The sequence below is a fragment of the Erpetoichthys calabaricus genome, chromosome 17, assembly GCF_900747795.2.
Source record: "Erpetoichthys calabaricus chromosome 17, fErpCal1.3, whole genome shotgun sequence".
NCBI lineage: Eukaryota > Metazoa > Chordata > Cladistia > Polypteriformes > Polypteridae > Erpetoichthys > Erpetoichthys calabaricus.
The window spans coordinates 32,999,990-33,017,547 of record NC_041410.2 but is presented as its reverse complement, the minus strand read 5'-3'; the positions used below and the strand labels follow the sequence as shown (position 1 = coordinate 33,017,547).

Sequence of the window (17,558 nt, the reverse complement as noted above, 5' to 3'; positions counted from 1 at the left end):
TTAGTTGGATAATGGATGGGTGGATGAATTTTCGATTGATTGCATTTCTCCTTTTCCTGGCTGAATTTATGTTGAGCTGAATGTAAAGAGCTAAACCCAGCAACACAATCTCAAGAGCAGTAGGATAACAGGTTAAAAGTAATGTGTGTTACATAGTCTGTTTACCCTTTAAAGTAACGAGTAGCCTAACACAATACTTAGCTTAATGAAGTAAAAATACCTGTGTGATTATTATTGTTGCAAGAAGCACACATACCACCGGTCTTTAGTAGAGCTCAGTTGCACAGCTGAGTAGAAAAGAGTGTGCTACATGCATTCCGATATAGATAAAGCGTCAATTTGACCAAACTTATTTACAAAACACAAGAAAATTATCACAGGCTTCATGGTTATTTTCAGCTTCACGGTGGCTGATGATGATGTTTAACTCTTTATTGCACAGTTTAATGACATTGAAGCATTTTGAGAAGGGAGAACTCCAGAAGATTACTTGTCCATGTAAAGGCGGATTTTTAAGAAACCAGGTTTCTGCCATAACTGGGTTATTCACCTTAACCCGGTTATGTGTGTGCATGTAAAGGCACTCATTAATGAGGAGGAATTAATTTTCTCCCTTTCAGAAGCATTACATTAGCAAAGCCATGGATTATATCATCCTAAACCTGCACCATAAGTTATTTGAATACTGTTCTTGCCAATGTAACAACTCATAGTCTTTTTGCTTGTAATGATTTTATTGATAAAAACATTTTGCTACTATTCAGCCAGATATTACTAGCACGGCACAGATTCAGAATGGCTTGTTTTATCCCACTGCATGCTGCTGCTTGTTGAAGCCCTTTTACTAAATACGCTGACCTTTCTCCTTTGCTTTGACATTTACAACCTTATTCTGTATTCTTTTAACCTGTCCTTCTGTCTGCTTGTCCCTCCTTCTTGCATGCTGCATACAGTGGGCCCAATCTTCACAACAGGTTTGTATGGACATTTTTCTGCACTTCAGGGTGCAACAGTTGGGGTGATCAAAAAAATTAAAGTGACTTGTTTCCCCCTTCGCTGTTTTATTGTCATCCTCCCTCAGGATTGTAAATTTTAGGCTGCAGGAAAGGTGCATGTTCAACTTGATGGTGTTTCTTTGACAGATAAAGAGGAACCACATTAGCTGTTCAGAATGTTTTTGTAATCTGGCTATAGTGACAGGACAATGGCTAGCAAATATGGTAGTCTTACAATGTTGACGGTTTTAGTTGGAAACAACATGTTGCAAACTGGAAAGACTGTCTATCTTATCAATGAACAAATGTCATATAAAGCAAGAAAGCAGTTGTAGTTCTCAGCCTTGTGCTTCATAAACTGCATTTCATAACAAGCTAATGCATTTGTTCAAAGGCAGTTGCATTTTGAATATGTAGGACCTAGCACAGATATGAAACCCTAGAGAACATAGGCCTTAGACTTAGGCTATGTCTACACTACTACGATTACATTTAAATATCATTTTTTTAAATGAAAATTGTCTCTATTCATAGTAGAGTTTTTACATCAGTTACAAAAGTATTTTCACCCACACTAAAATGACTGAAAATGTATATGACATAGATGTTTGCCTACACTGGGCTTGTGCATATTGGTGGAAAAATTCTTGAAGGAATGGTGACACCGCTGGCCACAGGATTTATAAAGCTGTAGCAACCAGTAAATTATTTGTCTTTTGCAAATGTATACAACAGTCAAAATGTTCAAAACACAATTTACATGCTGTAATGAAAAGACAGGAGAGAGAAAAAGTTTTGGGTTTCCACCCTACATAATAACAGGTATAACAGATAGAGGCACTATTGTCCTCTTGAACCCTTGTTCCAGACATCAGATAAAAATCCAAAATGTTATTTATCATAATAATAAATGTGCACAAAGCACCCTCCACTCCACAATACTTAATAAATCAATAATCACAATCCTCCACTCCCAGATGCGTTGCCACCCTTCCACCCAGCTCAGCTCAACGCTCTGGTCTCTCACAGTCCTTTATATAGTCCCTGACCCGGAAGCGTTTCTCTCTCTCTGTCCATGTGACCGTAAACACTTCTGAGTCAGATAAAAGCTCCTTTTCTTCAACCCGGAAGAGTGTTATTTCGCTCTTGTCGCCGTGACTAAGATGCACTTCCGGGTTATAGGTGAAACAAAAGTCTCTGGACCTTCCTGCAGCGTCCCCTGGAGGTTCCCATGGTATCCAGCAGGGTTGTGATGAAAAACTCCACTGTCCATGATTCCCTGCTGGAACTCGGGGCACCTTTATGTTGCAGTGACGGCTGCACCTGGCAACTTGGAGGTATTGGCCAGAATGAACGGCCGACCATATTCCACACAGGCAATAACAAAACAGTCACGTAGAGTAATGATAAAGGACTGAGTCCCAAATAGACTAACTGAGGAAGGAAGGTGTGGGCTTTTTTAGTTGTTTTAGAGGGAGAGTTGTGTCTCTGTGGGGAATGGCGGAAGTGAGATCAGTAGGAGGGCGTGGTCTGGACAGGAGGATGGAAGTTGGTGCTGGTTTACATGGGTTTCCCTTCTGTGGATCTGTAGAAGAGGAAGAAGAGAGATCAGTGCACTTTGTCAACCCTCGAACTGACATCTTACCCTCTATTAAGCCCTTTGACTGCCTCCCATGTGCACGTGTGTGATAATACATACAAGCAAGCAACACAAAAGGCCATGGAAAGCAACTCCTCTGCTGAACTATGAAGGGTGACCAGTCAGGAAATGAGACAAAGTAATGAATAGGATCCAGTCAGGGATAGGCTACGGATTAAGCATGAACAAATTAGAGAGTGATTAAGAGTCTGTGTTTTTAAAACCGGATGTTTTCACCCATCTACACTGCAACGCCGAGCCGGCATTTTCTGAAATAAACTCCTCTGAAGAGCATTTTCAAAAGTCTCTGTTTTCAGGGGTTAAAAACTCTTGGTTAGTGTGGACGAAAGGCAAAAACGAAGACCAGTGTTTGCAATTTTTAAATGAAAATATAGTAGTGTGGATGTAGCCTTAGCTGAAACTAGCCAACCAAGACATATATTTAAACAGTATGATACATAAACTTGTAAAAGTGTAATAGCAGTAGCTATAGAGGTGTGCACAGTACTGATTTTAATTTCATCCCAGTCCCGGCTGCTCCAGACAAAATTTCATCCCATTTCCGCCCACAATTCCCTTTGTCTGCTAAAGGTTTATTTTCCACTCCTGACCGCATTCCCATTTTCCCCTTTAAAAAGCTCTTGAACTGGGCACACAGCTTAAGGGGATTCTTAAAAGAATCTATAATGGCAACAAATATATAACTCACACAGATGCAAGTTAAGCTGATTGTTTTTTTCTTTTTCACAATACAATCAGAGTTGATCTATTGCTAACCTTTTCAAAAAATAATAAATAAATTAATACATCAAAGGTAATGTCCTCTTTTTCCTGGGGATGTCCTCTTTTTGAGATGTAAAACAGCGGTCTGGCTGGCATTTATAAAAACGTGTCTGAGATTTTGTCTTGATAATTACTTACACTGAGTAAACAAACAGGAAAGCTAAACGTTTTGTCTCATCCATGTACGACAGGAGAATATTTTGGAAGGTAACTTATTTCTGGCACAGGGTTTGTTTAAAGAAAAGCCCACATGACGGATCGACTCAGGTGTCAGTTCAGAAGACTAATCAAAGCCACATGCTATTCAGCAACAACTTATAAATGCAAAAAGAGCCTGAGAAATCAAATTGCACATCAACAGGCAATTTAAAAAAATAATAATAGCAATAAAAATAATTCCTTTCGATGAGCTGGTTAATCGAGTTAGAAAATGACATGACATGACAAAGTTAACAGCCATCTGAATGTATGATCAGTAGAGTTGGCATGTGTGACTCAAAGTTCACACTCATTCTAAAGAGTGCAAAACTGCATCTTCTCACTACTGTCAAATTGAAGTCCTGGTGTTGCAGAAAATTGAGTCTGGTCCTGCTGGAGTTCAGTGGGAATTCAGACCTCTCTACATGTCCAGGCCCCTCCGTACACCTGTCTTATGCTTTTCTGCACAAGTTCACTTTGAGATTGGTTTGATATCGACACCCTAAGCTAAAAACTTGAAATCCAGCTTTGTGTGGGGAGTTTTTAGTTAGTTGAGTGTCTAACAATGAACATTCTGAAGGAATATTATCGATGTGTCAAAAGGGTAGTTTAGATTATTTCTTCAACATTTCACAACCTCTTAATCTTTCTTTTATTACCAACTGTAGTTTCTGTGGTGATTTCACAGATAATGTATTGACTAATACAAAGTAATAAAAATATAATTTCTCGTCATATTTTGTGGCAATTACTTAAAAGTTGCTGTTTTAGCAAGTCTGGAAGTATAAAAGCTCTGAGCTAGAAAAATGTAGGGCAGTGCCAGATGTCCAATACCTGTGCCTCTAGGAGTTAAGATGCCAATTGAATTGCATGCCTTTCAATTAAGAATAACATTAAATAGATGGCTTATGTGCTAGATCTGATATTTTAGAACCAGATAATTCAGAATGAATGCTGCACCTACCAGTTCAATAACGTTTCCCCAGAGGCATCTTGAGTGCATTCCTTATTCTTCATGCTGCTGGTGTACTTAAATGTGCCAGGATGCTTTATTTATATAAGGCATTAAGGGCATTAATAGTCAGCACCGAGACTCTGTATTTAAGGTTTACATCACATGGATGTGATTCCCTTGATCCATAATTATTCCAAGTTACAGAAAAGTTCATCTATCCGGTAGTAATTATCTTCTCATTATTGTTGCTTTTAATCATACTTGAATGTGTTAGGGATTTCCTGTCTTCTTCTGTTTAATCTTTCTTTATATTTTCATTACACATAGAACAGCTATTAAAGTGAACATTGCTTATGTTAATAAACTGTAATATTGTATTTAGCCATCCTCTTCTGCATTTCCCCTGCTCTTTTAAAAAGTTCACAAGAGACTTGTTATGATACTATTTTTTTTTCATTTAAGTTAGATACAGTGAGTCTCTACATTGCAGGCTTATGGCTACATGACTTTACTTTCATTTTCAACTTGCAATTAAGTTTTGAGAATTCAGTGTTGTTATTGCTATATCCTCGCCTTCTTTTTGAATTTCCCTTCGTTGTCAAATCATTTCTATTTATTGGTTTTAATTTTTTTTAATCTGTCCTTTAAGAAAAGTGTATATAGAAATAAAATCAAATAATATCCTAGATAACTTTGTCTGTGAAAAAGCATCTTGCTGTCCTCCAGCACACAGAAATCCTTACAAAAATTCCAGACTATGAAACAAGGAATTGAAAATATGGTGCACTATATAATATAATATATATATATATATATATATATATATATATATATATATATATATATATATATATATATATATATATCGACACGTGTTTCGCCCTCATTCTGGGCTCATCAGGCGTACACACTCCACTGCACTCCCTCTCGGGAATTTATTTGACAGTAAACTATTTCAACCATTCTATGATCTGCTCCTCACAAACTGAGGGCACCGTGGCAGATGTTAGCAGATTGCTGGCCATCCACAAGCGTTACCTGATAGGTAACCACCCATACAATCAGATTGTGACACAGACTTCGAATGCCGTGAATGTATATATATATATATATATGTTAATATGATATATTATTGTAAAGTTGGGCATGGTCTGGACTGGAGTTGAGTGAGTTGTATATTGTCCCTTCACAGCACACCCTGGCAGTGACTTTAGGCAGGTAAACACTGGAGGGATCCCAAGTAATCATATGTTCTGGGATTAATATAATAAGAAAATGATCCTAGTGGCAATCGATAATAGTCTAATAGTCCCCTAAGATATTGATGACTCCACTGCCCACTTTACATGTCAGACTTCTTCAGGGTTTCCTAGGCATTAAAATGTACAGCAGGTTGGAGTTCAGGACTGCATGGATGCCTGGAGCCACTAAGGGAAATTCTTCATGGTTTGTCCCAAGAGTTCTATGGGGCATTCCTTACCCAGGAGATGACTCAAGGCATAAATAGTCCATGTGAGAGATTTAAAAGAATCTTCTGGCCATTGATGAGAAGACGTCAGAGGTGGGAGTGGAGTGAGTGGTGAGGATTCACTTGGCAGGATCAGGAAGAGCCAGTGTGGTGCAGAGAAAGAATGGAAGCTAGGAAAGGGTATGGTTTTCTTTTGTCTTTTAAAGGTAAAGTTGAGAGATAGGAATGGTCTTTAGGAAGGCCTAGCGTGACTGTAGTTTTCTTTATTTCCCTATTGTTATATTTTTTGTTCCATTACTTCATTGTGGTCCTACCTCATGTGTGTTTACATATTGTTAAAAAAATCACACCTTTTTGTGTTGACTTGGCCATCTTTTTGGTTAGTGTGGGTTTTGGAGTCAACTTTACACCCCTAAAGGTCAAGTATGCATGCATTTATATTTTACATTTATTTCTTACTTATCTTTCACTTTCATCCAAAGCGCTTTATAAAAGAGGCCAAACATATTCAATTATCATCAATTTGTGAGGCTGTTTTGAAACAAGTGCTACAGGATAAGGTTACAAAATGGATCATCACAAGTGATGAGATTTAAACCAAACTAAATAATGCAAGACTAGTTTGTTGTTCCTCAGTTATAATAACCTATCAAAGCCATCATCAGTTTAACAGATATTCACAGAACGAGGCTCTTCTTAAAGACAGTGAGGGAGTCAGTGTTTTGGATTTAGGTGGGCAGCTCATTCCACCAGATAGGAGAAAAGAGTCTGGATTGAAATTTGATGCACACTAAGGAGGTATTAGCAGACTCCATCCATTAGCAGACCTAAGCCAGCAAGAAGGACCATAGGACCTCACAAGTGCCTACATATACATAGGTGCGGACCCTTTTGACTGTTCTTTTGGCAAGCATCAAGGATTTGAACTTAATACATGTTGCTATAGGGACGCAATATAGCGACCAGAATAGAAGAGTAACATGCACCCAACTTGGCTGGTTGAACACCAGACATGCTACTGCATTTTGAGTCATCTGCACTTTTTTGATAGTTGCACATCCAGATACTCTGACTGGATCAGATGCTGTGCCATACAGTATATAAAAAACATTACTGTCTGTATGTGTGTTTGATCCCTCCAAGCAATCTCATTGGTCAGTTTGGCTTTGGTCTGATTGGTCAGTTTCACTTTGGTTGCTCAGTCAGACACAGTCTAGACAGGAAGGACCAGGTAGGAGAAGTTGACACACAAAAAGATACTGAGAAAATGTGTAGGAGGAATGCTGAGATCAAAGATGGGAAGTACTCACAAGAACTCAAATAAGGTTCTCACAGCAGGTAATGGGGAACCATGTACCTTTGGTGGGAATCAAAAAGAGGACAAGAGATAAGCAAAGCACCTCAAAATTATTAATAGAGTCTGAGAAACAGGCTTTATGAGAACATGATTGAGAGAGGAAGTGCCAAGCAAGACAGGCTGAGACACAGGAGGCATAGGAGGTGACTCTATCAAATACCAGATATTTTTAAATGTATTCTATTACCTGTAAGGTAAAGTAGCTAGTTTAAAATATTTACATATTTATTTCAAATAAACAGGAGCTGCAATCAGTCACGTTACTTATTTTAAGCCACAAAAAAGCTCTCCACATGTACTCAATATCACATAAAACAACTCATTCACCTCTTAACAAACACTACCAGTCCTTGTTTGGTGTCATCTCCAGCATTCAGTATTAGAGCCCTGGACACCTGGACATGAGAATGGGAGATGAGTCCTTTGCAGTGCATTTCTGGATGTCGGCATTTTCTTCCTGCTGCCACCTAGCAAAGAACACCTGTATAGCTGACAGTTGGCAGGGCTCAGGGACTCTTTGTAACTCCATAAGTTCTGTTCATGCATTTATCTTTGGGTCCGTTCCAACTGTTAGCTTAAATCTCTTGATGTTCAAAATATTCACTTGGTGAATTCATTCAGTTTCTCCTATGAGGATTCTGTAGCCTAATGGCACCCCAATCAGGTTATAGACCTAGGACAGTTCTTGCTTGACTTCAGTCAACTACTGTACTATTGTGGCGTACATCCCTTGACAACATTTTTTATTAGACCAGATGCTAGGAATCCCTAGCCTCCACACAGACATCTCTTTCTTTTATTGTAGGCAGCTTTTCTCCTCCTTATCATTAGTGCATTCTTTGGGTCCAGGTTCTGCCTCTGAGGCAAGTCTTCCTATGCCACTAAGTAAACAATGTTAATAACGTGTATTCTGTCTTTCTGTGCTTCTCTCTTTTAGCGGACCGTCAGGAGCAAGGAGGAAGCAGTACTGCTGTCATTGCTGTGGTTGTCTGTGTCCTCCTATTGCTGATTCTCGTTGGATTTTTATACTTCCTACAGAAAAAAGGAAAATTGCCTTGCGGCAGAAAGGAAAAGAAAGTCATGTAAGTTAACCCTGCATTGAACAGTTTGCTTCATTTCAGGAATAGGAAGAATGGGCACCTCCATGTTGTAATGTAATGTCTTCTGTTTGCATAAGTTCAAACTCAGAGGCCAACACAGATGAGATTGTGGTAGAGATGAAAGCAGGAAACCCCAATGAACAAGCAGGACTTCTGAATGCCAACAGAGGCCGCCGGCAAGTGGGAGATGAGGTCAGAGTTAACAACATTCTAAGATGATCTCAAATAAATTTAGACAGGCTTCACTTCTTCTTTGGGGGACATTGGTGCGGCTTCTTTTCACGTTCCTTCCGTAGTTGGCTTAACTGCCACTACATCTCTGAGCAGATCTAAATCTATATAAATAAAATCATAAGTTGTTTGTTTGTCTGTCTGTCTGTTTGTTTCGCCAATCATGCAAAAATGGCTGAACCAATTTTCCCGACTTTTTGCTTGTATGTTGCAATTTAAAATATAAGCTATATGTTGTATCCGGGGAAGGGGTTGGAAAGAAGGTGATCAACCCAAAAATCAGTGCTGAAGTAGGGACTACCATTCCCATCAGGCAGTAGGAAAGCAATGGGGCTGATGGGATGACATCTTTATTAGTGTGCATAACATTTTGTACCGCTCAAAGCAGGATCTGATCTATGACTGCAGTAAGAGCACTGTCTTCTCACTGTCGTCTCGACTGTCTGTCTTGTCTTCTAATTTGGATATGAATTTAATTGTCTTGCTAGATTACAGCTTTTGTCTAAGAGTATGTAATTTTGTCTCATCATGAGTTGTTTTTAGCCATGTTGAAGTTCCAAAAGGGGTATACAGTGTTGATAAATCCTTAAGGAGCAATATTACTTTCTTTGAATCACACAATAAACAAACAACTAAAAAAAAAAAAAACGTTTTGATTAGCTGCTGTCGCGAATCATACATACAACAAACAAAGTTTAGTACTAATTTCACAAAAGTGTACGCAAAAGGAAACTGAGCACTTTCACTTACCACTACCAGTTATTTTGTAATTTTATTTTATAAGTGGGTTTAGAAAAGTGGATGGATGGTTGGATATTATACCTAACTAACAGAATGATATTCAGACTGATGGACAAGAACAGTCTGATCCGTGTTCTTCAAACGTGCAGGTAGGAATTTCATTGCACTGTATATTAGTGACTATCACTCTGAAATGAACTGACGACACAACACTTTTTATTAACGCAAAACTTTACAATTAAAAACAATGAAGCATGATTTTTAGTGCATGCAGAGTCATTGTTCAAAATCTGATAAAAAGAGAACAGCTGAGGACGGCATTAGTAACTTTTAAGTTTCTTAATGGCAGACATTTAATCAACTCCATTTTATGATAAGGCACTTATAATTTTAGGATTTGATATCAATACAGCATTGTGATTTATAGCTATTTTAAATCATTGTTGAATGAACCAATTTTAAATCATCTTTATAATATTATAGAATATCACAATGGGTGCTCAACAGTAGCAAGGTCTGCTAGTCTCAATCCCCCCACTACTACTGTGAACCTTGGCTCCCACTGCTATGGAGTAGCCCAGAGATTGTCAGATTAATTATTCAATAAGTCATTTAGTTTATTAATGTGGGATTAAACATCTGTTCAAAGAAGTAGCATCAATTGTTCCAACCCAGCAAGAATTTACTATATGTATGGAATCCAATCATTCAAGAAAACAACAAATTCTTGACTCACAAGAGCAGAGAGATAGTGTAGATGATGAAAGGGATGCTAGCATTTCAGCCAGCATTAACAAAAGGGTCAAAATTTAAAAAATACTTAAATATTTTTTTCTTACCTTCACCCATTTTACAAATATAACCTGACAATGCTGGTACTTTTTGTATTTGGTGAATAAAATGTTGAAGTTAATGACAGATTAACATTACAAGTAATAGTGGGGTCAGTTATAACCTCTGTGGAAAAGCTTAAACCTAAAAGGTTTGACTATGGTGTGGATGATGAGCCTGGGTTAGGATGCCAGCCTGTTCACTGGTTGCATGGAGTTTAATGTTCTCCCTCAGTCTGTCTGAGTTTTTCTTGAGGTAATCCAGTATAGTCAAGTAATAATCACTATGCACTTGACTAAAGCAAAATAATATGAAATTGTATTTTTGTATTGAGCAAAAAGATAACCTGGATAACCCGGTTGTGATGTGGCCACCAGCACTACTGCTATACAACTCCAGGAGACCTGGAATCGCTGGCTCAGTTACTACCTGTTTGGAGGTTGCAGTACTCCTCATGTCATTTTCTTCCTACTTTCAAAGACATGCAAGTTAGATAAAATCCTGGACTAGTATGAATGAGTGAGTGGATGCATACATGACTTTGCCCTATGATAGACTGACACCTTCTTTAGAGTTGATTCCAGCCTTGTGCTCAATGCTGGCACCATGGCCTCTGACATACATGACTCTGAAGTTCACCTGGAGTGTTTAGAAGACCTACAGAAGAATACATTATTTATTATCAGAAAATTAAGTGACATTTCTTAAAGACAGGGTTGCAGATTTTCAATCCAATAGGGAGGAAATGCAACTTTAGCCTGAGACTCCTTTGTCATAAAAAGTAAAGTCCAAGCAGACCTTTTGTTAACAATTTACAGAAAAGGTCCAGAGAGCAGTAAGGAGTTGTTTTGGAGCTATGAGCAAATGTTCCATAAAGCAGTGCTCACCGTTTCTCTGCCATATGAAATACTGAAAAAACATATGAATACACTACAAAAAGTATTCACACCCTAAGAAGTTTACACATTTTATTGTTTTTCAACATTTAATCATAGTGGATTTTGTTTGGCTTTTTTGATGGTGGTCAGTAGAAAAACTTTTCAACTCTTCAAATTCAAAATGAAAACAGATCAAAATTTAATTATAAATGTAAAAACACAAAATAACCGATCTCATAAGTATTCACCACCATTAGTTTGATACAACTCAATCATCACTGGTATAGCCAGTTGGTTTTATCTGTCACATCATTAGTTCAGGGGAGATCACCTGACTATAATATAAATGCCCCTTATGGTGAGTCAGTGTGGTGATCTAGCATACACAATGAAGATAAAAGAAGACTCCAAGAAACTTAGTGAAAAGGTGATGGAAAAGCACAAGACAGGAAATATGGAACAAGAGAATCTCCTAGTCAGTGAATATCCCTTGGAGTCGAGTTAAATCAAGAATGAAGAAATGGAAAGAGTATGGCACAGCTGTTAGGCCAGGTTTATACTTCACGATCTAGCAGACGCTCCTGCTACACAAGTGTTTTACTGTTTATACTTGCACGCGTACTTTATGTAAATCTGGAAGAATCCACCAGGTGGCAGTGTGAGATATTATCACGGTGAGAACAGGTTCGGCTTTGCTGTGTTGTGAATTGCCTATAACACCCGTTAAATTCTGATGACACCTTACCGCAATATCTCTGAAAAGCATGTTTAATGATTAAATCCATCAATCCAGGAATGTGTCCATTGCAGCAAGCATTGGGCATGAGGTAGAAACAATCCCTAGACGGGGCATTAGCTCATCGCAAGGTGAATACAAGCACGCACATACACTAGCGTCGTTTTAGTGTCACCAAATCTGCATGTCTTTGGAAGGAAACCGGAGCACACTGTGGAAACCCAACAGGAAAACATGCAAACTCCAGGCAGGGAACACCAGGGACGTGACTCCCTGTGAGGCAGCAGTGCTACTGCTCCGCCACCGTGTCACCCCCATGTGTATAATTATTAGCAGTATTCATTATTTAAATGAAATTAACAATTTATCTATAAAATGTAACATACATACTTTAATGCTTTTCATCATGAAAGTGATATCAAGTATAAATGTGCTGAGTGTTGGAATAACATACATGTAGCTGCTGGAATATAAGGTGTTATCAGTCACGGGTAAGACGCGTGTCAAAAGAATTCTCAAAGTCCAAGTGTTCGTTTTAAAGGTATTTAGTGAAAGTTAAAAGCAAATAATCCAAACAAGAATAAAAGAAAAATAGTTACACACGTAGAATAAAAGGCAAAAAAAGGGAAAAATGTATCTTCTATAAACTTAGCTTTTCTTGAAAGACTTTAGTTATTTCTATACTTAAAGGTTCTTAATCTCTTCTTCTCTACTTAATGGTTCTTAATTTCTTCATCTCTACTTAAAGATTCTTAGCTTCTTCTTCTGTACGTTTTACGTACGGCACAACACATAAATTAAGTGCTGTTTTCTTACATATTTACTTCACGCACTCAAAAGGCTCGTAAGCCGGGTGGCACATAGGCAAGTGCCCAGGCATGGTCACGGTTAAAAACCGCATGCCTCTACACCTTATACAAGGCAAGGCTGTCACTAACTAACTGAAGAATAATGTTTACTCCAAGATGTTAGAAATGGCAAGAACATACCAATACGATTCTATTTATGGGGGTTATAGGAACCTCCCATAGTTTATGCATTGTCATCTAATAAATATTAATGAATCTTATAGAACAAGGAAAATGGCTCTTACAATACATTTAATGTGTTCTGTGTGGTGATCTATTGCTGTTTGCCGCTGCTGTCAGGTCAGGAGGAAGCCCCAGAAAAAAAGACGGCACAAAAGATGGTATGTGAGACTTTTAAAATGTATCGTGTCATTACGATCGGGAATATGCGGCGCTTGAATATAAAAGCATCACAAATGCATCTGTGTGTCGGCATTTTGCTTCACTACATTGAACCATTCATCAAACATCGAAGCGCGCACATCGATCCCGTAGGATCCGCATAGGGGCTTTCTGTCACATGTAGATAGTTAACAGAGACCCTGGCGTCACGTTCCAACTTTTATTACACTGCGCCCCCCGACTTTTTGCTGGTGCTGCAACTCGCGTACACATCGCGTTAATTTCTGAGGACCTGCTCAGAGGACGTTTCAAAGAGAACGCTGAGAACACGTGGCAGGCATGACGTGCGCGTACACAGTCTGAGCGTGAAATATAAACGAGACCCTAATCTTTTTAGAGGAGGTCGTCCAAAAAAAAAAAAAATTACTGATTGTGCAAGAAGACGACTAGTGAGGGTGGCCATTAAGACACCTATGGGAACTCTGAAAGAGTGAAATGACACAGTGGATGAGATTGAATAGATTGTAAAGTCACATCATAAGTGAACATTAATAAACAAGTGTATTCATTTATTTCTTCATTTTTCCTATGGCTTTGTTTTTTTCACTGAATCTTGTATTCTTGGTGTGTCTTATTTTACTTTCATTACATGGCCACATTAAGTATTTTAGTTATTTGATGTGTTTGTTTGTTATTTAGTATCTTTACCATGGTGTCATCTTGGTTTCTGAGAGCTGCTATCTTTTTGTGATCAGGCTGCTTGGTATGAGTACAGGTAGCTGGGGACACACACCGGACAGCACGCCATTATGACAACATTTGTGTCTGCATTTAAACCCCCTCTTCGGGAAGTGTGATTGTCTGACTTTCAAAAACAAAACTACAATGAATTTCATTTTTTTGGTTTTCGTTCTTACATGTCCTTATGTTTTGTCTTTGGGTTTGCATATTGGGCTGAGACGCTTCTCTTGGACTGATCCCCTTGGTTACGACTTCTTGCTTTGTTGTTCTGTGTCACTCTCTGTCGTTCTGTTCACGATTCTTTCCTCCTTTCTCTCTCTGTCTTTTGCCTGGGTTCTTCACTAGCTGCAGCTTCATGAGAAAGTGGCAAAGGAAAAGCCAAGAGTGTTTGAGACTCTGAAGACAACCCTAACCCTAACCCTAACCCCAGGAGACGATTCTATGATCTAATGAGACTAAAACTAAGTGTTTTGGCCAACAGACTAAAAGCTATTTTTTGGCATACCTCACACTGAGTTATGACCATCCCTCACCCTGAAGCAAGGTGATGTCAGCATCATGCCGTGGGGACCCTTCTCTGCAGCAGGTCCTCGAAGACTTGTAAGTGTAGAGGGGAAATGAATTTGGGAATATACAAGGAAATCCTGGAAGAACACCTGATTCGGTCTGCAAGAAACCTGCACCTAGATTTGTTTCCCACTAAGACATCAACCACAAGCGAAAGCCAAAGCTACCAATGTTGATGTCCTGGAGTGGCTGAGTCTGAGTGCAGATCTCAATCCAATTGACAATTTGTAGCTGGAATTGTAAAAGGCTGTTCAATCGCGATCTCCATGCAACCTGACAGAGAGACCTGTGCACGCGGGCTCAAAACTGGAACGGCTGCCAAAGGGTCGTCTACTAAACACTGACTTGAAGGGGGTGCATACTTATGTGATAATTATTTTGTGTTTTATATGTGTAGCTAATTTTGACCACTTTGCTGTGATCTGTCTTCACTTTAACATTGAAAACATTTTTTCCTCTTGATCAGTACCAAAAAAGCCAAATTATTTCCACCGTGCTTTGATGTTGTACAACAATAAAATGTGAAAACTTCCAAGGGGATGAATACTTTTTATAGGTGTTGTACAAAAAGTACACATTACATGCCTGAAGGAGGTTACACTACACTGTAAATATTCAAATGTTTGTTCTTTCTCTCCTTTCTTTTCAGTGCTGAGTGAAAACAAAAAAAATGTATTGAGGGAAGCAAACCGGCTATATGGCAAGACACGGCACCACTGCAAGGGAATACTGTGTGGATCCCAGGAAGACAAGTCTATTACATCTTCTTCCATTTGGTGCAAGGCTTCCCACATAGAGAAAGAAAGATCTCTCTGTTTGATTTTTGTTTTTTGTTTTTTTTTTTTTTTTTAATAACCAAAATGGACAATTGTGTATTATAACTACTGTAAATACTGTCCCAAAAGACTGTGCTGAAAGAGAGGCCTTTCAGTGTTGTGCATGTGTGCTCCCAGCCACCTTGGAAGCACCGTAACCCTGGCCCCGCTGCTTTCTTGCTCTGGATAGACCAGCCTTGCCTCATTCCACCATTTAAGAGTATTTTTTTTTCTTGTTCTTCATAGTCTGGCTAATGGAGTAAGTAGAGTATCCTTAATAGCCGTGTTATTAAATGACTGTACATTGTTAGGAGTACTTTTTTCTTCTAATAGCATAGCCGAATTTGCCCTTTTTTTACTGAGCAATGTGTACCTTTGATGTTTCTGTGCTGTGCGCGACACATTTACTGATCAGTTGGATTGGTCCTGTGCCGCCTGCTACTTGGCGATTCCAACATGTAAACAGCTTTATTAGATGCAGTCTCTACAAAGACACACTCTGGCAGTAGCACAGTGCGCACGGATCTTCTGAAACCTCCTGACCTCTGAAATTTTTAACATTGAATTGGCAAAGACCTACAGAAGGGGTAGCCGTCTTCATTTTTTTCATCCAGTCCATTAATAGGAGGCCAGCAGAACGGTTCAACATCAGTGAGTTAGCGGCACCACAATCAGAGCTGCTGGTGACCAGTTGTAGTGAGGGGGCTCGGGTTGTATCTGTCTGCCTTATCGACTCTGTTTCTTTTTTTTCGGTTTAATGTGTGTGTGTGTGTGTGTGTGTTTGGTTTTTATATTTTTAGAGAACTGGACAAGCTTGCAAATTGTTTTTCTTTAAATCACTTTTTAAAAGTTCTGGATTGCAGGCTTGTTGTCTTGCCATATAATTAATGTGACTTGTTTAGACACATGATGGGGGTTCGGGTTGGTGGGTAAGACGTTCTGACACCCCAGGACATCCCAGCAAGTTGTTTTTTTTTTTTTTTTGTTATGCACTCTGATATCAGCTTGAGAAAAATTAGATAAGACTCTCGTCAGAATGACTGTCACTTGACATATAGGGGGCCCGGCCCACCTGTGACTTCTGACACTATGGTGTCGTAAGGATGTTTTCACCAACAAATGAATCAGTGGAAGGGCCCCAAGATGGTTTATGTAATGTTGTCTTTTAGAGATCATAAGGGAAACATTCTGAAGGCTTTTGAGGAACTAAGTGCTTTGGGTTTGTCTTTTAGGTGGGAGTGCCTCATACCACTGCAGAGCAGACTGATCTATGAGGAGGTCATTAAGACATGGCAAATTTTCACTTTCGGATTAATCTGAAAATATTTTTTATCTGGTGTTAGCCTGTGCAACGTTGGGAATAAAATGTAAATATCCTTTACATGGCCTCCTGGAAGTTTATTTTGGGCCCTTAATAAAGCTGTTGCTTCATTAAAAAGCCACAAGAGTCTTCTTGGATTTCTGACTGTTGTGACACTTGGCATGGTACTATTGTAGCCAGCACTTTGCTTCAGGGCACTTAGTTTACTCAGTGGCTGACTTTTCAGCTTTATTCTCCTTATATTGATTTTACAGATTGCTGAATGGGGGTGTGGGGTGGCTGTTATAGCTCGGTCCGCAGACAGGTGCTGACTGTTTGAACAAAGCTTCAGTTATGTGAGTGGACACTGCACCATGTGGCTACACATCTCACCCAGCACACAGCAAATGGGCCTCATGCTGGCAAGGCAATTTTTTTTAAACTACTGACAGGGTGGGGGTCTCCGCAGCTTCGCCCACCACCACCTCTGTGTTGTATATCTAGTACAGTTGTGTTGCTCTGTGTTGTGTTGTATTTGTTTACAATGTGTAGAGGATGAATATATTTAGCTTTGTGATCAACCTCTGTGTCTCCTGTGTTTTGTTGCTGTTCTCCATTACCTCTTAGTTTTTTTCTTTATTCCTGTAACCAGCCTAAGGGACAACTGTGGGGACCGTCCATTTTGGTAAGTCTGTTGCTGTTGAGCTTGCTAATGTTAAGCATGTGACACGTTACTCGACTTTTACTTGGATGGGATTTTGAACGTAATGGCTGCAGTTGCTGACCGTGTCCTCTGAGCATGAAAGAAGCTAGAAACTGCAGGGCGTGACAAATTTCAGGACTCTTTCCACCACAATTTCACATTTCTGCAGTGCCGCCCCTTCCTCTGTGCTACCTGATGTAGCTGGTACCCGTACAAAGGCTTTACAAGTACGATGAGTTCAGCTGCAATCTCAGCCTTTTTTTTTTTCTTTCCATTCTGTCGTAGTATGTAAAATATGCAACATCAGACAGACACGTCGCTCTTCTGTTT

The 17,558-nt window shown here is 39.2% G+C and overlaps 1 protein-coding gene across 3 annotated transcripts in view; it reads left to right on the top strand.

Annotated features, from left to right (window-relative positions):
* The window catches only part of bcam (basal cell adhesion molecule (Lutheran blood group)), a 117,605-nt gene extending 100,499 nt beyond the window's left edge, over nucleotides 1–17,106 (top strand). The window contains exons 14-17 of one of the 3 annotated variants that reach the window (XM_028822867.2): nucleotides 954–974; nucleotides 8,333–8,477; nucleotides 8,573–8,687; nucleotides 15,060–17,106. In XM_028822867.2, coding sequence (XP_028678700.1) covers nucleotides 954–974; nucleotides 8,333–8,477; nucleotides 8,573–8,687; nucleotides 15,060–15,065 — 287 coding nt within the window. In that variant the 3' untranslated portion in view covers nucleotides 15,066–17,106. The remainder of the gene's footprint in view (nucleotides 1–953; nucleotides 975–8,332; nucleotides 8,478–8,572; nucleotides 8,688–15,059) is intronic. The other 2 variants (XM_051920594.1, XM_028822868.2) reach the window with 2 other exon arrangements.
* The last annotated feature ends 452 nt before the right edge of the window (nucleotides 17,107–17,558 follow it).